Here is a 16,607-nt window from a genome sequence, read left to right as displayed (position 1 = left end):
GATTTACTATCAAGATTTGGTATTTTCGTTGTAACCCAATTATGGGTGCGTAATCGATTTTTCATATATGCATGTGCTTGGTAGGGTGGCCAACTCACTTGAAATTTCAGGTCGGCTAGCGTTCGCAGCTCTGAAATAATTTTGAATAGATTTATATCTTTTAGATCTCCTTATTTTTATTAGAGTTACAACTTGAAGCCAGTTCACGCCTTCGCGTAGTCGAGTGTGGTATTTTCACTTTCACAAGCGACGGTAAGAGCATGATGCAGGTGCATTCTGGTGTGCAAGCCAGATAAAATCATATCTGTCTAGCGTTTGCCACACCGAAGGGAACAAAGTCTTGTTGTGAAGGTTCAATGAGTACATGTTGGGTTTAGTGGTTTCATATCTAAATTGCTGCTCAAAACATTTCACTGACTGGTCGGAAAGTAATTTCATTCACGTCGACGTTTTCAGGCTGGTTGACGGCAAAAATCAACGCATCCGAAAAGACAGTGGCAGGAACGGCCTCAAACTCCTTCTCTATGTTTTTCATAACGTCCTCGTCTGTGATGCCGTGTGCGAGGTCAGACTCTGTGGCACCGGGTGACACGTTCAAAACCCGAACATTGTATGGCTTGAGCTCTTGGCGAAGTCCTTCGCTGATGACTCTAACAGCGTACTTGCTGGCGCTATATACAGCACCGCCCATAAGCACATTGTGGCCAGCGACAGATGAGACATTGATGATTTGTCCGGACTTTTGTTTCTTGAACACGGGAATGATGGCAGCGACTCCATACAAAACACCCTTGATGTTGATATCAATGGTGGCGTCCCATTCATCGACCTTGCACTTTTCCATATAAGACAATGGCATGTATCCAGCATTATTGACTAAAACATCAATTCGTCCGTAGATATCAAGGGCAGTCTGGACTAGGTTCTCGACTTGCTCGCGTTTAGTGACATCCACCTTTACGGCAGTGGCCTCGGGCTGGCCAAGCTCCTTTACAAGCTCAGTCAAACGATCAATGCGCCGAGCACCAACAACCACTTTGGCTCCTAGTTTAGCGAACTCCCTGGCAGCAACGAGACCGAGACCGCTGCTGGCACCGGTGATAATGATAACTTTTCCTTTGACGTTAGACATGTTTGTATAGTACTTGAAACCTTCGTATCAGCCCTTGTACCATGGCACTTTTTATATTCAAACACCTCGGAGTTACGGATCTGAAGCAACCGTGGAGGCGCATACCCTTGCAGTAGCAAGAGGAAGCACTATAGCTAAAACTGGCCATAAATGAAGATTTCCACTCCAGTCGTTTTTTGAACGTATTTCTAGCATATCTATTTTTGTGTTCCGTGTTTTTATATCTCAAATTACCTACTTTATTGCACCTTTTTGCCCGTGATGTAACTCAGACAAGGGTTAGGTCATCGGCAAGTTTGTACATTGAAAACCGTCCCGTGTGTGTGTGATTACGCGATGGGTTCGGTTCGAGACAGAGCTCGTTTGAAGATTGATTAGAACCAATAATCATTCAAATGGGCCCTGAAAAAGCGCCAATTAAATCTGGTTGCGCTGGTTGTATCAAAACACGTACTCCCGCTTGCAATTCAGATTCAATACCAAACCAACGCTACAATCAGTATGCTTTAACCCTACACTAACCATCGCACCGCCACCGGAAGCCATGAAATCCCAGGCGGAAAGATGCCAGGGTTCGGGTTCACACATTGGATCAGAGAATATAGTGTCTGACAAATCGTCTTATTCGCGTAACCACTTTTGCTTATGGCCACACAGTACGACGCGATCTATTTCAACCAATCGCGACTCTATGGCCAAATCCGTATGTCCGAAAGCGGTCTGGGCTGGAAGGCCACTGAGAAAGCCCAGGGCGGTTCTGCCGCCAAGGTCTCTGAGCCCTTCCTGCTGCCAGCAAAAGAGCTGCTGTCCGCTCAATGGTCTCGAGGTGCCAAGGGGTACATGTTGAGGATTCAGACAAAAACCAGCGGTGTGGTTCAGCTAGATGGGTTCGATGCTGAGAGCTTTAATTCGCTCAAGAATGCCTTGAGCAACACCCTTGATCTTAATTTGGAAGCCCGCGAGCACTCGATGCGGGGCTGGAATTGGGGTTCCACAGATTTCGAACGCAATGAGCTTGTATTCAACGTCGGCTCGCGTCCTGATTTTGAAATCCCTTATTCTGCGGTTCTGAACTCCAATGTTGTGGGCAAGTCCGAAGTCGCTATTGAGTTCAAACTCCAGTCTGCCAGCGAGCGTACCACTGGAGGCGACGAGGTTGTCGAAATGCAGTTCTATGTGCCGGGCACGGTTTCCAAAGATGACTCTGACGGAGTCAAGTCAGAGGATGGTGTCAAAAAGGAAGAAGAAGGTGAAGAGCCCGTTGAAGAACAGAGCGCTGCGGTTGTGTTCCACGAGCAGCTCCGAGCCCGGGCTGATATCGGTATGACCAGCGGCTCTGAGATTGTGGCGTTTGCCGACATTTTGTTCCTCACTCCTCGTGGCCGTTACGACATGGACATGTACGAAGACTCCTTCCGTCTTCGCGGCAAGTCCTACGACTACAAAATCGGATACAACACGATCCAACGCATTTTTGTCTTGCCAAAACCCGACGATACTCACAATCTTGTCATATTGCAGCTTGACCCCCCACTTCGCCAGGGTCAGACCCGGTACCCTTTCTTGATCATGCAGTTCTTACGGGACGAGGACCTGGAAACTACGTTGAACGTCGACGATGAAGAGTTCAACTCCAAGTACAATGGGCGTCTTGAAAAATCGTACGATGCAGCCGCATACCAGGTTATTTCCAACTTGTTCAAGGGCCTGGCCAACCGCAAGATCACATTCACCGGCTCGTTCATTTCCGCCCAGAACCGGCCCTCTGTGAACTGTTCGCTTAAAGCCAGCGAGGGCAACCTTTACATTTTGGAGAAGGCGGTTGTTTTTGTGTCCAAATCCCCTGTTTATATTCCGTTCAGCGAGATCGCTACTATTCAGTTCTCTCGTGTTGGCGGCACTGTTTCGTCTTCCCGCACTTTTGATATGACAATCACGTTACGCGGTACTGCCGGTGATCATCAATTTTCTAATATTTATCGCGAAGAGCAACAGGGCCTCGACACATTTTTCAGATCTAAAAACGTCAAGGTCAAAAATGAGATCGTCGAGGAACAAAAGATCTTCGAGGCCGCCCTTGAGGATGTGGACTCAGATATCGAGATGGCTGAGGGCTCGCAGGATGAAGAGTCTGAAGACGAAGACTTTGACGATGACGAAGAAAGCGACGTTGCCGAGGAGTTCGACTCAAACGCCGACTCAGATTCCGAAGGTGAGTTCGATGACGATGAGGGCTCGGACGCTTCCAACGGCTCCAACAAGGCGCCTCCCTCTAAAAAACCTAAAACTAAACGTTAGTCTAATTCCACCATTCGGTGCTATGTAAGTCGTACCATTGTAATGTTTCTTTTAACCCGTCAGTCAGGGATTTTTGCCGTTCCCACCCCAGGGCGGTCAAACGATCAAATGACATAGAGTACCGCTGATCGTTATAAGGACGGTCTTGACCGAATTTCACGGTTGCAGACAGCTTGTCAATGCTGCCGCATATTTTCTGCACCATCTCCAGATTCGACATCTCGTCGGTGGTGGATATATTGTACACTTGGCCCGGCTCGCCTTGCAGCAAAATCGTGGCAACCGCAGACACAACGTCGGTTATGTATATGTAACATCGCCTGTTTGAACCGTCTCCATGCACTGTAAATTCTCTCCGGCCGTCCATGCTAGCAGCTAGTGCAGACACGAGTTTCTCCGGATACTGTCTGGGGCCATAGACGTTACAGCATCGAGTTATGACCAGCTGGAGATTGAATGCTCTCAAATAAGACAATGCAATAAGGTCTGCGCTCGCTTTTGACGCCGAGTATGGGTTAGTGGGTGCCAATGGGGCCGACTCATCTACGGGCGGGCTGTCCAGGCCAATTTCCCCGTACACCTCGTCGGTGGAAAAGTAGAGTATGCGTTGGATTTGGTTCTTGTGTCGTCTCGCCACCTCCAGTAGCGTTTGTGTACCAATCGTGTTTGACTGAGTGAACTCGACCCCTTTTTGAAACGAGACGTCCACAGACGATTCGCCAGCGAAATGTAGGATGATCGAGATCTCGAATTCGGATACCACCTCGTTCACCAGGTCGTAGTTTGCCACATCGCCTCGTACAAAGTGCACGTTCTGCCTATCAATGAGCTCGTACAGGTTCTTGGTGCTTGAGCAGTAGCTGAGTTTGTCAATAATAACAATAGTGCCAGCGGTATTCTTGACGGCAATGTCCTCGGCCACCCAGCTTCCAATGAAGCCCGCCCCGCCGGTTATTAGTATATTCGCATTCGAAAGATCACTTTTTGTTACGCTCATGTCGACGCCATTTAAAATCGGCTCTGAAACGCGTAAATTCAGGTTGGTAATCGAATGGGCCGGGTTCGGTTCAAATCAACGACCCCCATACAGAAGGATGATTTGGAGCCGTGGTGGATGAAATACAGACCTCGAAGCTTGGACGAGGCTGCTATGCACAAGTCCAAGATTCGGGAGATTCAGGAGGCACTGGAAAGCCAAAGTCGAATGGTGATTGTTGGTGGGCCCACAGGGGCGAGCAAATCGACCGTAGTTCGGTTAATTTTAGAGGACCTGGACCGGAAAATACTCGAATGGCATGCACCAGAAACCAGTGTCGGAGATACGTCTCTTATAGACTCGTTTGGCGACTTTTTGGTGGGCGCTGCTCTGCATGGGCCCTCCGCCGTAGTGTTTGTCGACGAGCTGCCCAACCTTCTTCACGAAACGACGTTTTTTGGATTCCAGAAAGCGATTGAGTATTATTTATCGGCCAAAGACGTCCCGCAGTTGATAGTGTCTTTTACAGAGACGGAGATTTCTGCAGACTACCGAGAGCATATTGTCGTGACTCGGGTGTTTGCCCCGTTCTTAGATCGGTCAGACGTGTGCCACATCAAAGTGAATGCAGTGAATGCGACACTCATGAAAAAAGTCCTGAACCATGTTGCTTCTGAGGAGGTGCCTAAACGAACACCTGCTGTGTCGGGGGCCATCCAGGCCCTAGCGACCACTGGCGATATTCGGTCCGCTCTGATCCAGTTCGAATTGTGGCTCAGGGGAAATGCGGCCAGCTTACCTGGAGCCCGAGATTCAACCACCGGGTTTTTCCACAGTATTGCCAAAATTATTTATGGAACACAGAGCACGATTGAAGCGGTGGTAGAGGCCCACAGTGAAGACATGGGCTCGTTCAATCTGACTCTATTGGAAAACTATACCAAAGCCCATCATCAAAGACTCACACTAGAAGCTGCTACATTGTGCTCTGAGTGGCAGAGTGTGGCTGATCTCTCGCAAGAGCTTCAACCTTTGGCAATTTACGGAGTGGCCAATGTAGTTGCTGAGACCGAGCCTGATCCAGCGCTTTCAAAGTCTTTTCAAGCCCTCAGTTTCACACCACTTCAGAAATCAAACAGCGAGCGGGCTCAAGCCCACTCAAAAATACAAACTTACATTGCCCGTCAAAGACGGGCAGGCGACAACCTCTCGTTCAACGAAGCACTTGTTCAAATAGAATGCTTGTGCGACGACAAGCGAAACGTCCAGCTGGACTGGAGTGACTCAGATTCGGACTCCGACTGGTAAACCCAGATGAGGGGAAAGAACATTCATAACACTATACAAGTAATGTGAGAGTGTGGGGTGGTTTATATAGATAAAAGATGAGGAGGGCAACCAACCTTCTCGAAACGTTGTTTAATTTCCGCAGCAAACACCCAGTTTACTGATTCACTGCCTTTTCGAAGAACTTTGGGTCTTCCTTTAAAAGCTCCTTGACAATGTCAAGACCGCCCTGCAGCTCACCATTAATATACAGCTGAGGGAAAGTGGGCCAGTCCGAATAGGTCTTGAGGCCCTGTCTAACAGCATTGTCCTTAAGAATATCAAAGAACCCGAATCTTACCTGGTTTTCCCGTAAGATGGCAACAAGCTGGCGGGAAAACCCACACTTGGGTTCGGCAGGAGTTCCTTTCATGAATAGCATTACAGGTGCGGCGGAAATTAGTTTACGCAAGCGGTTATTAAGGTCTTCTTCGGCCTCCTCGGGCTCGTTCTGGGGGGTGGCTGTCTTAGAGTTGGGTCCCGAGCTGGTAGCCGCCGCTGCTGCTTCAGACTGCGCCTGTGTGGAGTCGGCACTGACTGCCTGGATGGCCGAAGAAAGGCCCTTGGGGTCTGCACCGCTGAGTTCTTTGATGATGGTGCGGTTACGCAGTAACACAAAGTAAGGAACAGCGGAAACGTCCAGCAGCTCGGCCACATCGGGGAAGTCGTCGGCATTCACGGACACAAATTGGTGCTGGGGGTAAATCTCGGCCAACGAGGTGAAAACAGAGTTCATGTGCACACACGGCTCGGCCCACTGGGTCTGGAAATACAAAACAATCAGCTTATCGGCCTCTGCCCCATTAGTGATATCATGGAACTGCTGGTCGCTGGTAATCTCGACCACACTCATTCTTATAAAAATCTCAAAAGTAGCTGACGATTAGGTACCGATTTTGCTCTAGTAACCTGGTGTAAACGGTCCCCACTTTTCTCTGAGGGCGTGAAAGACTTGGAAGAGTGAAGAACCTACAAGGTCCTGTTACTAAGCTAATTACTACAGGCGGTACCGGCAGCGAGCTCGGGCCAATTAGGGGCCATTGCTAGGTAAGGCCGGCCGGGTTTTCGCCGTAGATGGTTTCCATGCCGCCGTGCCGTATTTTCCACAGCTGTTCGTATCATTTGAGCCTACTCGTGCCGGAAAACACTGTCCACTATCACATGACTAAATAACGAATGAAAAGTTCGCGTAATGTAATGAAACAAGTATTAGTGGCTAAAGAAGTAGAATAGCAAGTAGTGGCCAGGATCACGCTACAGATAAATTAAGTCGACACGTGGGGGTCCATCAGCCCCAGAGCCTTTATTTTTTCCAATCTGGCGGTCCGGCGGTCAATGGCACGCTGGTGATCAGGGCCCCAGTCCCGCTCGGCCGGGGTTTCGTACTGATCCTCGAACAGACTCGCGTCCTCGCCGGTCTCTTCTCGCAGCAGCTCGTGCACAGAGGCATTGTTTGCGATCTGGCTCTGAATGCCTCCTGCAAATACCCACGTCAGATGTTGCAGAAGGGCTAGCATGGCCCAGGTTCGAATGGGGAGCGATTTCTGTCGGGAAAGAGCGAAATATGTCAATGTAGTAGCAGGATCTTTGCGCTGGGTTCGTAAGACATCTCTGAATAGAGACTTGGTTTGTCGCTTGTCCTTTTTGGCCGTGCGTTTCGAAGACTCAGAGAGCACGCTTTCCAGGGCCTCGACCAGCGGCTCACTTTCCAGATCAGTGCCGGTATATTTTTCAAAAAACACACCCAGGACTTTACCTGCAGCTAGCTTAACTTCGTTGCTAGAAGTTCCAAGGAACGCGGTCAAGCTGGGGGCCAGGTCCTCGATCAAACTGTTGGCATCCCGAGCCAAGGTTGTGACAAGAGCCAGACCCAACAAAGCAGCCGCGGTGACTGCAGCATCTTTGCTGGTAGTCGTTTCAGCGATTTCCATAAGGTTGTTTGCCGCAGGCTCGACATTGAATCCGCCGCCGCCACTCAGAGTGAAGAAGGTCAAAGTGGCCAAAGCAGTGGTCATAAACGAACGAACGGTGACGGTGGTCTCTTTTTCACGAATCTGACCGAGCAGCTTGGGCAAGAACGAGTTGATCTGCTCATTGATGTCCTCGTAGTTCGGGTGGTCCTCGTCTGCAAACGTGTAGGCGACGCAAATTGACTGCAAGGCCAGTAACGCTTCGAGGTCAGAGCGTTGCCCCAGGGCCGCTTTCATAAGAGCGCTAACCAGAGTGCTGTTCACTCTTTCTGGTTCGTACTTGTGCGAAATAACCGTGTAAATAACCACCAATGCGTCCTCACGGTCTTTAATTGAGACCTTGTTCCGCTCGCTTGCTAATAGCTGCACGCTCATGGAGAAGGAGTCGCGCTTGACCTGTTCGTCCACAACCAGCTCGGTTAGTTTTGCTGCGAGCTCGTCCGACACAAGTGATGCGCCATAGTCGTCTTCGCTGAATCGAATCGTAGGCGTCCGCGATCCGGGCGTTCCATGCCTACTTTCTGGAGTAAAACTGCGGTACATGATGTAGACTAAGCAGTCAGCCCACGAGTACATTTTAGGTGATTTTTCTGTGAACCCTGCCAAGTCTTTCTAGCGATTAAATAAGTTTCTATTGTTTGTATTTAGATCTAGTGTACCTTCTATAGTTCAGCCCCGGTGTGGCTTTTTGGCCCGATCGTGGTTGTGATTAAGATATGCACGCTATTTACCGTCTTCACCCATCTGGGGCAAAATGTCCTTAAAGCTAACGTCTGCAGTTCCCCGTTCCAGAGGTTTTGGCTGATCCTCGGAGTATTTCCAACCAATCATGTAGATAACCCGGAAAGTGGCCGGCACTGATCCATCTTCGTCGCCATGCATGTGGGTGTAAATGGAGTTGGCTGCTTGCAAAAGATCGCGGGGAATAGTCCACGGCCGCACCTTGATGGCGTTGTTTTCTCCCATTGCTTTCAGGTCGTCCATCAGTGCAAACATGTCCGGATAATTGACAATAATGTCGTCCACGTCAATAGTCAAGAGCTTGTACTTGGCCTGCTGCATTAGTCCACCCATATCCTTGACATCGGCCAACGGACTGAGTCTGGGCGAAATCCGACCGTACCGTTCTTGTTCGGCGAGCTGTAGAGAGGTTCTCAGCTCGTAGAGACTGTCGCCGCCAACCATGTTGGCCATGAACATGCCATCCGGCTTCAGCATGTTCTCGACCCGTTTAAGCACCCCGGGCAAATCGTTGATCCAATGCAACGACATGGACGAGATGACTGCGTCAACCTGAGACTCGCCCGGCCAAAACGTTTCCTCATCAGCCACGAGCCGTTTAATGTTCATTTCCCTATTGAACGGCAGGTCTGCGTCCCTGTACAGCAGCTCCTTACAGCTATCGACCATGGTGATTTCTCCTAACCGACTCTTGACGATATTCCCGTCCTCGGTTCCACTGCAAATAGCCTTTTCCAGCGATCCCGCACCGGAGCCCAGATCGACCACTTTGTCGAACTTTTTTGTCACAAAGGCCAACCGCTCAATCGTGCGATTCGCAACTTCATCCCGCAAATAGTCGACCTGCCGACTCGCAGCAAGATCTTTCAAAGCCCGCTGCCTCTGCAGAACCTTGTGGGCTCGGTCAAACACCTCGTAGGCAGCCCTCCTAACCAACGAACCGCGCATTTTTGAGTCAGCTTGACGAAAGACCGAAAGAAAGAAAAGAAAAATTAAGTGTTTACTATTTCGTTAAAATAAAAAAGTACAGCAAGTTGATAGCGACCCAGTGGACAGAGCTCGAATCTTAAATCAGTTCACCAATGCACAGACCAGCAAGCAGGGCCGTGCAGCAGGCGCAGTACATTGCTTCCTCTCCACCTCCCTGCGGCCTGGCTTGCTGGACGTACACAGGCTGTTGTGGGTAGCCTTGTTGCGGGTATCCTTGTTGATAGCCATAGTTTCCTTGAGGGGGGCCCTGGTTGTAGCCACCGCCGTATCCACCTTGGTTATAACCACCGCCGTAACCGCCCTGATTGGAGCCTCCGCCGTAACCGCGCGGACCATCGCCCTGGTTCATATTGTAGCCTCCGCCCTGGCCGCTGCTGCCTCCGCCGTAGTTTGGTGGAGCATGAGGAGGAGGGGCATAGCTACCTCCTTGTTGCTGCTTGCCCGAGTTGTTCTGGTAGTTAGTAACTGCTTTCGAGTCCATGGGATCAATTAACAATGTTTTTCCGGTTGGGGGACTTACGTAGTAGTCTGCTGCGCTCATTTAAAGTGCACGCCTGGGGTGGAAGGATGATCGACAGCTGCCTGAGCAGGTTGGGTAATCAGCGGTCCGGCTGCTAGCTACCTCCGATGTGGTCACCGGGGCAACGGATCCGAATCAATTGGTACACAAGCAATTCGCGGACATCTTAAGGTTGATCTGTGTCCGCTACAAGAAGCCGCCTCCAAATGTATCAGGACCACCAAATCCCTTAGGTCCTCCAGGGAACCCATGGTACCCCGAGCTAGGCGGACCGCCCTTGGGAGTGAAGCCTCTTGACAGTGCGTCGAGCCCTGTGCTAGGGTCACGGGGATCTTGAGCTCCCGGCGCTGGCGGATCCCAACGTTGATTGTAGTGCGGATTTTGTCCAAATGGGGTGGGATGCATGCCTCCAGAGGCGCCAGGCATTCCTGGTTCAAACGACGGATACTTGCCGAGCGGGTACAGGTCCGCTTCGCCTATACCGAATGCAGGGTTCGCAATAGGGGCTGCAGATCTGTTCAGCATTTCATGCTCGTCCTCGAACTGTGGCATGTCGTCTGGACGAGATGGCTGAGATGGGCCCGAAGGATGGGATTGTGATTGCTGAATTCTTGGTTGGTCCGGATAATATTTGTGGGGCTTTTGCGGGTGGATCTGCGACTGAAATCGCCGTACGTCGTCCTTGGTCTTGAGGTGGGCAGAGACAAAGGGCTCAGTGTAGCTCACCACAAACCCGGGCTGAGCTCTCGCAATAACGACCTGTCGCCCATTGCTCTCACAACTGTAATAATCCTGTGAAGCGCCTTCTTCTAACGTCTTGTTTAACAGCGTCTCGACGACGTACTCCAGTGTCGCCTCCTCGTCGTCCTCTTTCTTGTTAGTCATGGTTCAACTTCAATGGGTTGGCCAGCCGCATATAATTGGCACCCAGCAGGCCCATTTGATACTTGTTACCCTTGGAATAGCCGGGGTTCAGTTTGCTTGGGGTATTGAGCAAGCCTATGTGAACATTTTTCTCTTACAATTGGGACTTTCAAAGGCAACCGTTTCGCTGGTATGGATCTTTGGACCCCTGTGCGGGCTGATTGTGCCGCCAGTCGTGGGTGTTTTCAGTGACTTTTCGACCTCTCAGAGTGGCCGCAGAAGACCATTTATGATAGCAAGCAGCCTGGTTATAATGGCTCTATTCTGTACGTTTGCTTGGTCGCGGGAGATTGCCGAATCTACACGGCTTCCCACTGCATTGGTGGCAATTGTCTCTGTGCTGTTATTGGATATTGCCGTCAACGTTTGCAACACTTCGTGTCGAACAATTGTCATCGATATGATCCCTAAAAACCGTCAAGTACTTGCCAATGCGTGGGGCGGACGGATGACGTCGACGGGCCACTTGTTGAGCTACTTCTTAGGCTCTGTGAACCTCGAAAGCATGTTTGGAACCCAGCTCAAGGGTATTTGCGTGCTTTCGGGCGTGGCGTTATTCGCTTGTGTTGGCATCACATGTCTCAGTGTTACAGAACGCGTGTTGATCGCTCCATTTGACCGGCCTAGCAAATGGGCTCAACTGCGATTCAAATTCGGCGTGCTTTGGCAGCATGTCACCAACTTGGACCCTGAGCTTGCCTCTATTTTCAGGGTTCAACTTTACGGTTGGTTCTCATGGTTCACGTTTATGTTCTTCGGGGCAACTTGGGCTAGTGAACTGTGGAGACAGTCCAACCCCGACGGAACCACCGATGATAGTGCCAGAGCTGGTGCATGGGCTCTCACTCTTTTCTCTTGCTCTGCCACCTTCTTCTCGTTTGTGATGCCCCTCTTCCCTCTGAATCTCGTGCTGTTCTGGGGCATATCATACGTGGTATACGCTCTAGCGATGGTCGCTGTGGGGTTCGCTACAAACTACAACTGGGTATTGGGTATTTTTATTACTTGCGGTTTCTCTTGGTCCTTCAACATGTGGGCGCCATTCTCCCTAACCGGTGAACGTGTCCATCAGTTGCCGGCAATTGGGTCGCAAGATGAAATTTCAAGTATAGAGTCTGAAACTGACGTCGTCGCATGCCAAGAGCTCGAGGGCGATGATTTGGTAGCAGAGGAAATGTTCAGTGAGGAGTCAGGAGTCTATCTAGGACTGCTCATGTCTTCCATCATGCTGCCCCAGATCGCGTCAACGATCGTATCATTTATTGTGTTCCGGCTGATCGGATCTGGCCATGACAATGATGGCTATGCTATCGGAGTCACGTTGAGATTAGGCACTGTTGTAGCGCTGCTGGCAGCGTATGCCACCACCAAAGTTTCTAGCAGACCTATTAGCCTATGATAGTTATGAACTCTTATTTAATACCGAACCCGCGACATTCGTTCATGGCAAACAACATTTTGCGTTCGAACTTTTCCCGGCTCGAATATCGATAAATACCCAACTGGTTGAAACACGTGTGTGCGGTGGGGAGATTTTCACTGTCATTCCCCAGGCACGAGATTCTGAATGTCATATTGTGAACCCCCATGGGAGGGATTCTGTCACTGGCGGTCACAAAAGCAAGAAGCCTGGCTTGCTTTTCGGGGTCCAAGGAAGCGAAAAACTCCCAAAACCACAAAACAACCGGTTCTTTGGCCTCTATTTTAGACCGGCATCCAAAGTTTTTGTACTTGGTGACCGACTGTAACGCTTGAACGTCGATGGGCCTTCTATCACCGTGCACGAGGTAATCGATTTCCTCCGCACGATACAGTGATAATGAAGCGCCACCCACGGTCTTTGAAAAGCCTTTGCAAATGGCCTGCATTTGTGGGGTATCCACCAAGGAGGTGACGAGCAGTGTGATGTATTCCTCCTTGTTCTCCAACGTGACCGGCACTTGATCGCCGCCCTGCACAAGAGCGGCTCCAGAGGGGGATACAAAGTTGAGGCCAAATACCTCCTCAAAGTCGGGCTTGTCATAATCTAGGATAGCCCGTGCACTTTGAGCAATAAGTGGCCACAGTTGCTCAACATCAGCCAAGTTGCAGGTCTGGCCTAGCATCCTTTTGAAAAGTATTTGGGGGAAATTCACATCAAGACTGGTTGAGTTCCGCAGTGCAAGGCCAAAAGCGATTCCTGCGATAGTGTAGTATGACAAGTCTGCGGTGCCCAACCAACTAAAGCTTGAGGTTTCATCAGTAACGAAAATGGCCCGCTTGGGATCTAGAAGCTCTTTAAAAAGCAGAGCGAGCCATTCTTTACGGGGTCCACCAGCATCAATTGCTGGCTCGCCGACGAACCGGACGCGAATATTTAGCCTTAATGCGAGGTCCAAAGGCTCAAGCTTTGCAACTGAATCTTCGAGTAGGTGGTTGCGACGGATGTGGACTTCGGAATCGCCACTTCGAGGCAAGCGGAAATTGGTTTGGTGGCCTGCCAATCTTGAAAACATCTCCTTACGAACCATTGCATCCATTTCTCGACGGACGGTGTGGTCGAAGATGCGATTTTTTGCGGCAATTGACAGCATGAATGGGAATCTACAAAAGTAAAAGCGTCGCTCACCAAAGGGCATACTGGCACAAGGTTGAGTCTGCCAGGTGGAGAACACAGGCTCCTCACGTTGCATCACAAGCGGCTTTACGTTCATGAACCAACGGTCAAAGTCATGATTCAGCTCGACGTTATCTACCATTGAATTGTAGAATGACGATACTGCCAGATTCCGGCTAATGTTGTTAGCACTGAATAGGATAGACAAAACCTTTGTTGTAGCTGTCAGACGCCAATCCAAGCAGTACATGTCCACAGGAATAAGGTTTTTGCGCGAAGGATCTAACACGTTGGTTTTTTGATGGTAGATGAAGCCCAAACGATGGGCGACATAACCATTGAGCAACTCTACCAAACCGGCAAAGTACTCTTTGTCGACCGTAGCGAAATAGCTTACGATACGGTCACGCTGCTCTGGACTAGAATTCGCCAGCAAACCTAGGCACTTTTCCAATACTACACGAGCCGGCATTCGGTAGGAAGCATAACGTCCTAATTTTTGAAGGGGGCCTGTCAATTTTGTGAACATAGAGCAGTCGGTAAAGATGGGGCATTGCAAGAGGGCCAGAATATAGCGAAGTTCTGTGTCGGTGGGCGGGCCGTAGGGACGGCATCGCATCGCCATAGAAGCACCATGGAGAACGGCTCTCATGGCACTATTTGACGATACATTAGACAAGACGTCGTAAAAGGTGTTGATGTTTTCCACGTCGATATCGAAGGGGGGCAAAGTGCTGGGGTCGGAGTCAGGCGGGGTCGGGTTGCGGATATAAAACGATGCAATGACGGTTGAAATATCACTGAATGCAGAAGAAACAACTGCCTGAAGCAGGGGAAAGTCATTTGAGTTCGACAGTTCGCAGAGAAGCTCTAAATCGATCCCCGCAGTACAGTCTGACTCTGGGGTGCCAAAAGTATCGTGGGAGGTGTCGCAGGTCTCACAGAGCATACCAGAGAACTCATTGCTGCAAACGTAGCAATGGTGAATTTCGTGAAGATCACGGAGTGCCTGGAGCTTTGAACCACGCGACCGCGTGGATAGTTGAGATGACCTGGTGATAGACCTGGACCTGTTGGATCTCACGCTCCGGTAGGAGCTCAGCCCGCTAGTTGCGTGATGTCTCGTGTACACGACTGTGAAAGAGTTAATTGAGTCCACGGCGGACGGTCGCGGAGCAGACACGCTTTGGCCCGAAGGCAGCTGTCGTTTGCGGAGATCTTTACCGTGTTTATCGAATTTCCCACGAGGCGTGGGCGCAGGAACAGGACAGTGCTCGAGGCCCTTTGGTCTAAACAGATTCCATGTTGGCATCAATCAAAGAACAATGATGTGTTGGGTTTAACGGAAGCTTACGGTACCTTTTGGGTGATACCCAAAATTGGAGATGGCAAAGCTGTCTAATGCAGGACTGATGCACGGATGCCCGTAGCCACATAGAAAGTGGATGGTCGGTGAGCTCCAGGTCGGCACGGCTCGCGAAAGCGAGTTGTGTTAGGGCCGAAAGCTGCCGATCCGGAGCCGTAATTCATGGAAAACAATCCTCCAAAGTCGGCTCTCTATTATTGAAATAAAACGCCCTGCCGGACAATTAGCTAGAAGCAGCCCTCGATTTTCATAATGCGTTCGGGTAAGGGTAAAGAGGGGATTCTTATCTGTGTCAGGCACAATACGGGCACTTACACAAGACCCCTCGAAGACGCCTGCACGCCTTGAAAAAAGCCTTACTCGCAGACAGTGTTTCATTCGTGAACAGGCCGGATATCACCCGTTCTCAGCATGTGCATCTGCAAACCTTCGCCCCTCACGATTTGCTTGTACACCATGCAGCCGCAAAGGCTATCGAGTGGGCGGAATCAGGGAACAGCGAGGCTCGGTTCGCTTACATCAGCAAGGAAGTTCCGGTGGTGTTGCTTGTGGGGAGCCCATGTTTACTCAGCTTTCGTGGCAAGCACCTGACGACCCCATCTGTGAGACTACCACGTACCACAGCTAGCCTCTGCTTCCAAAAAACGAAACAGGACTGACCTGACGTGTGCACGCACATATTATTACGGACCATACACGGATTTATACATTTGCGCTCGAATTAAACCCATAACGGAGTTGTTTGTGAACCCATAAACCCCTCTTGTCTTAATCATCGTTTTCCATCTTCTGTGGTTCTGATTTCTATCGAAAACACACAAAAAGCACAATGACAACCACCGTCCCGGCAGTCTACGCTTACCCAGACATCTCGGATGTCGCCGCAACCGTCGCTGATCACATTGTGGGCATTCAAAATTCCGTGCTGAAAGGTGCGGACTCTGCACGCCGCTTCAAGATTGGCATTGCTGGCGGATCTCTTATTGGTGCTTTAAAAGAGGGCCTCCTCAAACGTGACGATGTTGCGTGGAATTTTTGGGACGTTTATTTCGCCGACGAGCGACTTGTACCGTTCGACTCTCCCGAGTCCAACTATGGGCAGTTCAAAAAGCAGGTCTTAGACAATCTGCCTGAGGATGCTTCACCCAATGTGTTTCCTATTGATGAATCGCTCATAGATGATGCTCAAGAAGCCGCTGATGACTATGAGAAGACCCTCATCAAAGGGTTTGCCGCCAAGGACTCTGTAAAATTACCCATGTTCGATCTACTTCTTCTTGGTGTTGCCCCGGATGGCCACATTGCCTCCTTGTTCCCTACCCATGAGCTACTGCGCGAGAAATACGCCTGGGTCGCTGCCGTTGAAGATGCCCCCAAGCCTCCACCTCGTCGAATCACGCTCACCTTACCTGTTATTTGCCACTCACACCGTGTTTCATTCATCGTGGAAGGTGCAACAAAAGCTCCTATCGTGAAAACTATCATGGAGCGTCCCGATAAGGGCCTCCCGGGGTCTTTAGTGAACGAAGGTGCGGCCGGACGTGTCGCGTGGTTTGTCGACGATAGCGCCCTGCAGGGTGTGTTTGTCCAAAAGAAAGAATACAAGCGCACAGCTACCGCACCGTCTACACCTTCTTCCTAACTGCCTTGCTCTTAAACAGATCTCCAACACTTCAAGTAAAAAGCGCTGCCATGACAAGGGTCCTAGCAAGCATATCAAGTATTACCCTTCGGGGGACCCATAACGAGGTAAAATCTTTTTATACTT

The 16,607-nt window shown here is 50.2% G+C and overlaps 12 protein-coding genes across 12 annotated transcripts; 4 read left to right on the top strand and 8 right to left on the bottom strand.

The window, feature by feature from the left end:
• Window positions 1-400: 400 nt before the first annotated feature.
• Window positions 401-1,132, bottom strand: B9G98_01626 (hypothetical protein; the record flags this gene model as incomplete). Its single annotated transcript, XM_024808184.1, has 1 exon — window positions 401-1,132. One exon carries the CDS (start codon window positions 1,130-1,132, stop codon window positions 401-403), a length of 732 nt encoding a protein of 243 aa, XP_024663952.1.
• A 645-nt stretch (window positions 1,133-1,777) lies between these two features.
• B9G98_01625 (FACT complex subunit POB3) lies at window positions 1,778-3,430 on the top strand (the record flags this gene model as incomplete). The annotated part of the gene is made up of 1 exon (XM_024808183.1): window positions 1,778-3,430. The coding sequence occupies one exon, from the start codon at window positions 1,778-1,780 to the stop codon at window positions 3,428-3,430; it is 1,653 nt and encodes a 550-aa protein (XP_024663951.1).
• Window position 3,431: 1 nt separating this feature from the next.
• Window positions 3,432-4,427, bottom strand: B9G98_01624 (Trifunctional UDP-glucose 4,6-dehydratase/UDP-4-keto-6-deoxy-D-glucose 3,5-epimerase/UDP-4-keto-L-rhamnose-reductase RHM2; the record flags this gene model as incomplete). Its single annotated transcript, XM_024808182.1, has 1 exon — window positions 3,432-4,427. The coding sequence occupies one exon, from the start codon at window positions 4,425-4,427 to the stop codon at window positions 3,432-3,434; it is 996 nt and encodes a 331-aa protein (XP_024663950.1).
• Window positions 4,428-4,481: 54 nt separating this feature from the next.
• On the top strand, window positions 4,482-5,714 carry B9G98_01623 (Checkpoint protein RAD24; the record flags this gene model as incomplete). The annotated part of the gene is made up of 1 exon (XM_024808181.1): window positions 4,482-5,714. The coding sequence occupies one exon, from the start codon at window positions 4,482-4,484 to the stop codon at window positions 5,712-5,714; it is 1,233 nt and encodes a 410-aa protein (XP_024663949.1).
• A 136-nt stretch (window positions 5,715-5,850) lies between these two features.
• Window positions 5,851-6,585, bottom strand: B9G98_01622 (Monothiol glutaredoxin-4; the record flags this gene model as incomplete). The annotated part of the gene is made up of 1 exon (XM_024808180.1): window positions 5,851-6,585. The coding sequence occupies one exon, from the start codon at window positions 6,583-6,585 to the stop codon at window positions 5,851-5,853; it is 735 nt and encodes a 244-aa protein (XP_024663948.1).
• A 412-nt stretch (window positions 6,586-6,997) lies between these two features.
• On the bottom strand, window positions 6,998-8,278 carry B9G98_01621 (Interferon-related developmental regulator 1; the record flags this gene model as incomplete). The annotated part of the gene is made up of 1 exon (XM_024808179.1): window positions 6,998-8,278. One exon carries the CDS (start codon window positions 8,276-8,278, stop codon window positions 6,998-7,000), a length of 1,281 nt encoding a protein of 426 aa, XP_024663947.1.
• A 147-nt stretch (window positions 8,279-8,425) lies between these two features.
• Window positions 8,426-9,391, bottom strand: B9G98_01620 (NADH dehydrogenase [ubiquinone] 1 alpha subcomplex assembly factor 5; the record flags this gene model as incomplete). Its single annotated transcript, XM_024808178.1, has 1 exon — window positions 8,426-9,391. The coding sequence occupies one exon, from the start codon at window positions 9,389-9,391 to the stop codon at window positions 8,426-8,428; it is 966 nt and encodes a 321-aa protein (XP_024663946.1).
• A 118-nt stretch (window positions 9,392-9,509) lies between these two features.
• On the bottom strand, window positions 9,510-9,974 carry B9G98_01619 (hypothetical protein; the record flags this gene model as incomplete). The annotated part of the gene is made up of 1 exon (XM_024808177.1): window positions 9,510-9,974. The coding sequence occupies one exon, from the start codon at window positions 9,972-9,974 to the stop codon at window positions 9,510-9,512; it is 465 nt and encodes a 154-aa protein (XP_024663945.1).
• A 165-nt stretch (window positions 9,975-10,139) lies between these two features.
• On the bottom strand, window positions 10,140-10,838 carry B9G98_01618 (hypothetical protein; the record flags this gene model as incomplete). Its single annotated transcript, XM_024808176.1, has 1 exon — window positions 10,140-10,838. The coding sequence occupies one exon, from the start codon at window positions 10,836-10,838 to the stop codon at window positions 10,140-10,142; it is 699 nt and encodes a 232-aa protein (XP_024663944.1).
• Window positions 10,839-11,130: 292 nt separating this feature from the next.
• Window positions 11,131-12,276, top strand: B9G98_01617 (General alpha-glucoside permease; the record flags this gene model as incomplete). Its single annotated transcript, XM_024808175.1, has 1 exon — window positions 11,131-12,276. One exon carries the CDS (start codon window positions 11,131-11,133, stop codon window positions 12,274-12,276), a length of 1,146 nt encoding a protein of 381 aa, XP_024663943.1.
• Window positions 12,277-12,289: 13 nt separating this feature from the next.
• On the bottom strand, window positions 12,290-14,785 carry B9G98_01616 (putative E3 ubiquitin-protein ligase mug30; the record flags this gene model as incomplete). Its single annotated transcript, XM_024808174.1, has 1 exon — window positions 12,290-14,785. The coding sequence occupies one exon, from the start codon at window positions 14,783-14,785 to the stop codon at window positions 12,290-12,292; it is 2,496 nt and encodes an 831-aa protein (XP_024663942.1).
• Window positions 14,786-15,668: 883 nt separating this feature from the next.
• B9G98_01615 (6-phosphogluconolactonase-like protein 2) lies at window positions 15,669-16,481 on the top strand (the record flags this gene model as incomplete). Its single annotated transcript, XM_024808173.1, has 1 exon — window positions 15,669-16,481. The coding sequence occupies one exon, from the start codon at window positions 15,669-15,671 to the stop codon at window positions 16,479-16,481; it is 813 nt and encodes a 270-aa protein (XP_024663941.1).
• Window positions 16,482-16,607: the final 126 nt, after the last annotated feature.

This window comes from Wickerhamiella sorbophila (assembly GCF_002251995.1).
Source record: "Wickerhamiella sorbophila strain DS02 chromosome Unknown contig1, whole genome shotgun sequence".
NCBI lineage: Eukaryota > Fungi > Ascomycota > Dipodascomycetes > Dipodascales > Trichomonascaceae > Wickerhamiella > Wickerhamiella sorbophila.
Note: the sequence above shows the minus strand (reverse complement) of the source record. Positions and strands in the feature narration are given on the sequence as shown.